The sequence below is a fragment of the Cucumis melo genome, chromosome 6 (assembly GCF_025177605.1).
Source record: "Cucumis melo cultivar AY chromosome 6, USDA_Cmelo_AY_1.0, whole genome shotgun sequence".
In the NCBI taxonomy this organism is placed as follows: Eukaryota; Viridiplantae; Streptophyta; class Magnoliopsida; order Cucurbitales; family Cucurbitaceae; genus Cucumis; species Cucumis melo.
Genome location: NC_066862.1, coordinates 3,933,568 through 3,942,764, shown reverse-complemented (window position 1 = coordinate 3,942,764; position 9,197 = coordinate 3,933,568). Strand labels below are relative to the sequence as shown.

The window sequence follows — 9,197 nt, the reverse complement described above, 5'->3', positions numbered from 1 at the left end:
TTTTGATCACTCCATTCAAATCTACGAGTTCTTTCAAATTATCCAATGAATAGCATTAGTTTCTCTTCTTATCGTTTTCTATGAATAAAGAAATTATTATCTTTTATTTTAAGAAAAACGTTTAAAGGAAAATTAAAAAAAAATATATTCTTGAGTAAAAAAATTTACCAAAGTGTTAAAATTAGATTATCAAAATTATTTAGTTGAAAAAATACATGCAATAATTTAAAATTTATCGATTTAATATCCTATTTCAATATAAAAAAATATTGTAAGTTTAGGAGCTAAATTTTAGTCTAACACTCGTACAAGTTTGAAAGCTCGGTTTGTACGCTTGAAAACAACTTTTGTTTACGAATCTATCAATTAATTTATATGCAAAATGAATCAGTAAAAAATGGGAAGAGAGGGAGTTGAGAGAGATAGAGAGTAGGGTTAAAATGGTAAAAGAAAAAGAGAAGTAGGGGGGGAGGGGAGGGAAGAGCACACCCGTGTGGGTTACGTACGTGGGGGGAGAAAAAAGGTAATAAGGGGGGAGGGGGGAAGCTGTCTCGTACAGAACCAACATCTGAGTTAAAAAACTCTTTTACTTACACACTTACTTACACCACCACTCCCCATTATTTTCCTTCCACCTCTCTCTAAATCTCCACCCTTCAATCTTAATTCGCGGACGGTCCGATCACCTTCGTTTATTGTGAAATGGGCCCCCTCCTCTTTCCTCACCTATTCCCAGATTCCCACTCTCCATCTACACTTGGACGACGCTACTTGTTTTTACCACTCACTTTTTATATAAATAAATACAAAATATAAAATATGTAATTACTTATGTTACCAAAAAATATATATATATATATATATATATATATATATAAAATATGTGTACAATTTTTCTTTTCTTCTTTTTTTCTTCTTTTTAATTTTAGTAAAGAATAGAGAGAGAGAAAAAGAAAAGGTGGACCTGGATCGACTTGGCAGTAGAACTAATGAGGTTAGGCCCATTTTTGCAGTCTAAGGCCCACTTATCTGCAGCTTCCTCTTTTAATGAGCTTCCAGTGCGTGGCTCGTGCTTCTTCGTTTTTAATAGATATACTTTTTTAATATCGAATTATATGTTTTTAATTCTAAAATTAGATAAACACTCCGACGTTACAACTTCAAATGGTTTTTAAAAAAGGTTCTCTTATGTTATGGTTTAACTTGTTTACCACAGGGGAATTCATAATTTTTTTAAACAAAACTACATTGTAGACAACTTGTGCACTACTGAGTTTATTTCGTGTAAAGTTTGAAAACTTTTGTTAAAATTAGGGGTTTATTGAATAAAATTGTTTGGTTACGTTTGTGGTTCAAAACTGGATTTTTTACTCCTCTTATTTTTTTGACTTAAATTAATATTAATTTTTTTATACTTGCATTTGTTTGGTTCTTAAACTTAAACAATTGAAAGTTTAAACTTTTTTTTTAAGAATATCGATAAATTCTAAACTTTTAGACCTTATTTAGTAAACATTTATTTTTCTTAAATTAGGTCAATGCACATGCATGTTAACATCTATGTAAAATAAAACTTGTTTTTGCTTTAGAAATCTAGCTACAAATTTAAATATTGTATTTAAAAAGAGAGAAATAACTCACTTTTCAAAAAAAAATTACTATAAAAACAAATTAATTACCGGTCTCAAAAATTGATGTCTAATATATATTTCAACATTGATCATTTTAAAAGAAACAAACTTGATCACATTTTATTGATAATATTCAAATGTATATTTACATATAAAGGAAACTACGAATTTAGAAAAAGCGAGGAGAAGTTCAACTTGTTTACCAAAGGGCCCTTACATACATTTTCAAATAATAGAAATAAACCAGATTTGTGTTTGGAGTCTCCACTAAAAAGTAAAAATTCTACAAACTCCTTTTGAATTCAACCTTTAAATATTCTGTTTGAATTCCCTAAACCCGAAGATGGAAATTCAGTCCCACAATCTGGAAAAATCAATGCTATACAATTTCTCTTACTGGCAACCGGAGTCGGAGCCTCCGCTACGTCATCTGACCACCCTCCTGTCCGGTCCACTCTTCCAACACATCCCGCCTTTCCCAGCAACCACTGAATTGTGATCCTCTTTCTGTTACTTATTCTCTTTCCAACTATACCCTTTTCTATTTTTTTCTTTTTTAATGTTCAATCATATAAATTATGTTAAAATATCCTTTGAAAAAAATAACCCTATTATTGTCCATCTATTTTGAATCATATACCTTTTTTTCCTTTTTAGTATTTATTCTTTTTTGATAATCTTCACTTTAGTCTTTCACAAATACTTTTTTTTTTTTTTATTGAAATTAGTTAAACAACAACCATTTTTCATAAAAACATCGCATCGATGGTGAATCCAAAAAATTTATATAAGGAGGTATCATTATGTTACTACGAGAGCGAGGTCACAATCATTACACTACAAACCCTACTTTATATTGTAATCTAATACTTCAAAATTAATATTAAAATATTAATATAATAAAGTTTTATAATCTATCAATGATAGATGGTAATAGATATAAATATCAACGAGAGTAGTTTATTAGTATTTAGGGGAGTGATATTTTGTTGTATTTATAAATATTTTGGTTTTTAACAAATAAATTTTAAGATTTAAAAAAAAAAAAGAAAAAAAAAAGAGAGGGAATGTTGTTTTTTTTGTTAAAAGATAGGTCAATTGAAAATGAAAATGGTGTGAAGAAAAACAAGAAAAATGAGCCAATGAGTCGTGGGCATTATGGTCTTTTTGGGTACAATGAATGTGTATATTAGTTCCCTTCGTTTTCGCTTGTTCACGCGTTGCCTTTCAGCAATCGAATTTGATTGGGATTTTTTCATCTCTTTTTCTCTCAAGCTGAGGCTGAAGGTTGTAGTTGACGATGGCTGTTCTCGACAAGGCAAGTTTTTCTTTGCTGTTCTTTACACCGCTTCTTTCCATATCTTTAATTTTTTTCTGTTCTTCTTTTTCATTGAGAGTTTGGTTTCATCTCCGCCCCAATTGGCTTTGCATGTTTGGAATTTCTCGGAATTTTTCGACGATTTCTTCTTGAAATTTCATTTCCTAACTTGATAATCTTGCGTTGTTTACTCTGCTCTTAATACTTCTAAACATCCAGATGATGCTGCCCTAGATTGAAACGCTTGCATGTTCCTTTTCCTTGAAACGTGGAACTGATTTTGGTTTATACTTCTAGTCACCTTCGTTTTTATCTATTTTTCCCTGGGAAAGTTGCTGAAATTCCGGTTTGGATTTCGGAATTTCAACGCCGGCTTTGGGGCATTAGGGGGTTTGTTTGGATTGATGTCTTAATTTCTGTATATTGTATAATTGTCCAGTATTCATGCGTGTTCTTCATTTTTTAAAATTTGGGAAGCTTTAGTAATATTTGTGCCTTAAGGTTCCGGTACTGATATGAGTTTTCTGTTTTGGCGGCAATGTTATATTTGGTTTTCCAGTTTGCTGTCAGTATTAAATGGATATCCCATGTATTTTATGGTAACGATGTGAAATATTGATCGCATTCGAAATGAAAAATTGCTATCAAATTCTTTGATGTCCTCCCTTTTGTAGTTTGCGGTTATATTTTAGGTAGGCTTAGTGATGACTGATGGAGATCATACGTTCTTAGTTTCTCCTTTCGTCTCTCTTAGGTGAAACTGTGTGTTTAGCTATGCATGCATTTGGTGCTGTCTAATAAATTATGTAAATATTGACGACTACTCCCCTGAAATTTGTCTGTGTTTGACCCAACTGTGAGCGCTCGTTTGTTTATAACTATCTTATGATTACAATCTCTTGAAACTTTTATTTACAGGATCCAAGGGAGGAAGTGATTCAGGCATGGTATATGGATGATAGTGATGAAGACCAGAGGCTTCCTCATCACCTTGAACCAAAGCAATATGTATCCTTACAGCAACTTGACGGTAAGTCTTTCTGAGAAATGAGAATAGAAAAGCTTACAGTTGTACAATGCTATGTGATTTCAGATAGACTTATATCGTTTGAATTGCTAACATTTTAGAACTTGGAGTTCTGAGCTGGAGGCTAGATGCTGACATATATGAAACAGATGAGGAATTGAAGAAGATACGCCATGATCGTAATTACTCCTACATGGTTCGTTTCATTTCCTTCTGTGGTTATAGCCTTCTGAATTTCCCATATGGAAAAGAATGTGTTCTAATGCTTCTCAAAATTGGTTTGAAATCAATTTTTCCCCAATCTGATTATTTTGTTTTTTGCTCTCCTCGATGGATGTCTTTCGTTTGCTATTATCTTATAGTTGACTGTAATTTTACTGTCAGGACTTCTGTGAGGTCTGCCCAGAAAAGCTTCCTAATTATGAAGAGAAGATTAAAAACTTTTACGAGGAACACCTTCACACTGATGAGGAGATCCGTTATTGTGTGGCTGGAAGTGGTAGGATTAATTATATTCCTAGACCTTAAGCATTCATTATTTTTGGCTTCTAATTTTCTTTTTCCTTAATATGGGTGGATGAAGGTTATTTTGATGTTAGAGATCTGAATGACAAATGGATTCGCATTTGGGTAAAGAAGGGAGCAATGATTGTCTTGCCTGCTGGAATTTATCATCGCTTTACTCTCGATTCTGACAATTACATCAAGGTAAGCACTTTATAGAACTTGCATTTGTACACTTCCAAATGCTTAATGATGAGTGATGACAGTCTTCCTAAGTTCCAACCCCTTCTCACCATTCATTTGCCTTCCTCACTTGTGTGTTCCTTTTAGAATACTGTGTGCAGTAGGTTCATTTTACTCTTCTCATCGTCTACTTTGCAATGATTTCCACTGCAAATTTTTCATGAATTTAGTTCATACTTCATATATGTTTGGCTTTTTGACTTGTAAATAACAATGGGGCTAAGATATCAATCTTCCAACCAACAAAAGACTATAATTGTTATATAAAGGCCATCCGAGTGGTAGTAACGAAAAAGGGAGAACAATTACTAAGGTCCCATTTGATGACCATTTCGTTCTTTGTTTTAGTTTTTGAAAATTAAGCTTATTTCCTTTCCATGTCCTAATAATACAATTATTTGCGTCTCCGATACCATATTAAACCACCAATTCATCCAGAAGCTTAAGCTTGTGGTTGAAGGCAAATTTAATTATATATCACCAACAAATACAATTGTTGAATTCTTAAAAAATAAAAACAACTTTTTGAAAGGTACTTTTTTTAGTTTTCAAAACGACTTTCTGAAAGTAGTGTTTATTGGTTTACTTTTCAAAACCAAAAACCAAAAACAAAAACAAAATGGTTACCGAAGGAGGCGTAAGTAATTTTGATTTGGAGCACCACGCAGTGGCATTAGATTCACTATTCCAGGCCTTGCAGAGTAGCAGCATTTTTTTCCAATAAAAAATTTGGAACAATATCGTTAATGCAATCTTAATATCACCAATTCTATTGCTTAATTGCATTTGTATATACTATAACTGTATTAGCAAGGGGAACAATTTTTCTCATGAAGGGCAATTTTGTAGGCTATGCGTCTGTTTGTTGGTGATCCTGTCTGGACTCCTCACAACCGTCCCAATGATCATCTTCCAGCAAGGTATTGCGATTTCTTGGTTGTTGCAGTAATGAGCTCTGTGCTCCATAGCCCGAAGTCGGCTCAATTATACATAGCCCTATGAATCTTTTTGTTACTTTGCAGGAAGGAGTATCTCAAAAGTTTTGTGGAGAAGGAAGCTGGTATTCAAACCGTCAATGCTGCAGCTTGAAACCTGCCTACTTGAGCTTCCAGAGTTTGAAATCGAGTCTCGGGGTATCAAAACATGTTACTATTTGTATGGTTTGGATGCATGTCCTTTCTCGGGTATTGTGTGGCTTGTCATGCTTTGCTATGCCTCAGCCTATGCAAAAACTCATGTATTTCTATTCGGTGTCTTTCATGTGGTCTCTAAAATAATGTAATTTTAGCGTATGGTATAGATTGAATAAACATTATACTTATCAGCAGTCATTGTGCATATGTCAACCGACTTTCATGTTGCCTGAGTTCCTCACAAATTTTACGGAATAAATTGTACTGTGGTGGTATTGTAGGACAATTTTCAGAGAAAGCGCAGCATCTTGTGAGTTTAAGTTAATTTGTTCGATGTGTATGAATTCCGTACCCAAAATTACAAATTCTCGTTTTCTAGAAACCCTTCAATTTAGAATAGGTAGATGAAGTTTACATTATCAAAGAAATGAGAGTATAATTCCCCTTGTTTGGATAATATATTTCTAGTCCTTTACGTATCTCTTATATTATATTGATTCTTATTTTGTTGTTGGGTAATATTTAGGTGCATTTGAGAGGAATGCATAGAGAGAGAGAGAGAGAGAGAGAGTTTCGTTATAATCATGTATTGCTATTTGAAATATGGCTTAAATGGGATTGAACTTTTATATGTATAATGTATGTGGTATTAAAGTAATTGGATTTGGAAGTTACTTATTAAGACAACTTGTCAATCATAGGCTCTTTTTGATATTGTTCAAACTAGTTTTTCTTAAATTTCGTTCTTTTATGTTTTAAGTGGAAATTATTAACTATTTGCTTAATAAGTATGGTAATTGAATTTTTTTGAAGTGAAAGTCCACATGGGAAGTATATAGAATCTCCCACAGGCAATGTTTGGCAATGCATTGGTCTGGAAAGTGCAGGTACAAACTATGAAGACTTTGTGTGGGTTAGAGAAATTGAAACAAAATTAGGTTCATTTTCAATTATTGCACAAAAGACAAAACGGGATCTACCTAATATAATATCCCTGCCCTCTGTTTCCCTTTCTAACACTTTTCCACCAAAACAAAAAAAAAAAAAAAAAAAAATCAAATCCTAACATTTACCATTTGTTTTTATCAATGCTTCTAGTTTCTCAAATGTTGTAATAAGTAAGTATAATGTTTGATGATAATTGGATTTTGGAATCATGTTGCAGTTTTTGCGGCTCGAATATTTAGATTATACATTCTGGACCCTTCTAGGTTTGCCCACAACCCTTGTTATACTTTCCAATCTTGTCAAAGCATTTTGACGAATTTCAATTCCAACATCAGCTTTAAAATGTTTCTTAGTCCTAAGTGCAATAATCTTATGAAAGAAGATTAATTGAACTCCTATTGTTTTTGGGTAAGCAAGAGCTCAAGTCATATTGTTGTCATTCAACCCATACTTTTGCTCACCTTGAAGCTTGCATCTCTTTAAAATTTCTTGAGACATGAGTGGGATATCAAACCAGAAGACATGCAAATAGATAAAAGACATAACACCAAACCCTACTCCTTTAGCTACCATATATATACATCTTACCAATATCTTCACACTACGTTACAAACTTTATTAGAATAAGATGCATGAAGATAAGTAAATCTAATGTTTAGTGTAATGTTTAATAATTTCAGAAGGACCCTAACAAAAAGGTAAGTGATGGTATTTTGAAGAAAAAAAGGAAACATGAGTTGAGCTACTTTTGAAGGAAAAGGGAAAAAGGGAAAATAATAATAATAATAATAATAATAATAATAATAATAATAATAATAATAATAATAATAATAATAATAATAATAAAAGAAAAGAAAGAAAGAGAGTGGGGTAATGGTGTTTGTGAGGAGGTTCTTCTACACAAATCGTCTATCTGTTGGGTAAAATAATATTAATATAAGAAAAGAAAAGTTGCGGTGTATTTAGTTACGCGTCATTGGCTCACAATCTCTGCCCCTTCTTCCCATCACTCTCATTATTATATTAGAAACCACACTCTCCCATCCTTCCCTTCTCCTTCCTCCACGTGTCTCCCTCCTTCCTTTTCATTCTTTCACTCAAACTCCCCCTTTCCGTTACTCTCTCCTTTTTTCTTTTAATCTTATAAACTATCTTCATCATTTTATTGTTTTTCTTTTTTCTTTTTATAAAATACCATTTTTGCCCCTACGTCTCGCTTGGTTCCTTATTATACTTGATTTCAAGTTTTCAAATATTTCATTTGGGCACCATAAATCATAAGTCAAGCCAACTAACAATTAACAAAACTAAAGTTCATCAATCGAAGAAAAGAACAGAAGTTCAGTCGACATCAATTTAAAAAAAAAAAAAAATCAAACTAATGACTGAAAAACTGTAAAGAGTAAAAAACTGATCAACTCATGGTTTAATAGTCCTCAACAGTTGAGATTAGATTGGTTTGAACATTTACCAACCAATCATAATTAGTTTGATGGATAAAAAAACTGACTATTGAACATCCCATCTTACTTTTAATCATTATATTTTATTATTTTGTGATTTTAATTAACATTGGGTCTTTTTAATTTAATAATCTAAAACATTTATGGTGGAATTAATTTAATTCAACACTAAAAGTTGAAATGAAATTATTTTTAGTGAATAATGAAGAGTTAAAAAGAACCATTTTTTAAACTAAAATAAGAATGTAATATTTTAAAATAAAAGATATGAAACAAAAGGAACTAACCCAACGTTTTCTCGGTTGCCAAAATGTTTTTCTTTTCTTCCTATAGTTTTATATTTACCTAACCAAATCAATCTGTATTAGATATTTTCGTTATAATATGTTTTCTTTATAGAAAAAAGGTCACCCTCATGAAGAATCATTAGTCCACGTCTATCGTTCCTCCAAAATATCAATTTTCAAATATTAGTTTTAGAATCCCAAAAATACAGATTTAAAACATTTTTGTAAACCACTTTTTGCCAATTCTTTTTAAAGAAAACTTTACTAAATTACAATTAAAATAAATCAATTGCTGATGATATCCCATTTGTGTGGGTTTGATCTGTCCGTCCGTTATATCGCCATGAATTCTTGGACCGTACACGTAGCCTAAGATGAGGAGGGAATTCAAATCCACGTGTAATCATTTAAATGGATAAGCTCGTTTCATTGTTTAGAACAAAAATGGAAAAACAGAAACTTATTTTTTAAAAAATGGACCCACATTTAAAACATAATTGGTTTGGGAGACACCCACCAAACTATGATCTTTGACTCTTCTTAAATCCCCCACTGCCCTTTCAATTTTGGATAAGATTTCCAATCTATCAAAATTCATGTTTGTTTCCTCAGATTTTTTTTTCAGTTATGATTTTGATTCTGT

The 9,197-nt window shown here is 32.0% G+C and overlaps 1 protein-coding gene across 4 annotated transcripts; it reads left to right on the top strand.

Moving 5' to 3' along the window:
- The first annotated feature begins 2,783 nt into the window (after positions 1–2,783).
- On the top strand, positions 2,784–6,142 carry LOC103483677 (acireductone dioxygenase 2-like). Of its 4 annotated transcripts, none has more exons than XM_051086100.1 (7): positions 2,784–2,949; positions 3,868–3,979; positions 4,078–4,172; positions 4,361–4,475; positions 4,560–4,684; positions 5,573–5,643; positions 5,750–6,142. In XM_051086100.1, the coding sequence occupies exons 1-7, from the start codon at positions 2,932–2,934 to the stop codon at positions 6,003–6,005; spliced, it is 792 nt and encodes a 263-aa protein (XP_050942057.1). In that variant the 5' UTR covers positions 2,784–2,931; the 3' UTR covers positions 6,006–6,142. The 4 variants fall into 4 exon arrangements, with proteins under 4 accessions (XP_050942057.1, XP_008438621.1, XP_050942056.1 ...); XM_008440399.3 differs by having other exon boundaries at positions 2,785–2,949; positions 5,746–6,142; XM_051086099.1 differs by having other exon boundaries at positions 2,852–2,953; positions 3,876–3,979.
- The last annotated feature ends 3,055 nt before the right edge of the window (positions 6,143–9,197 follow it).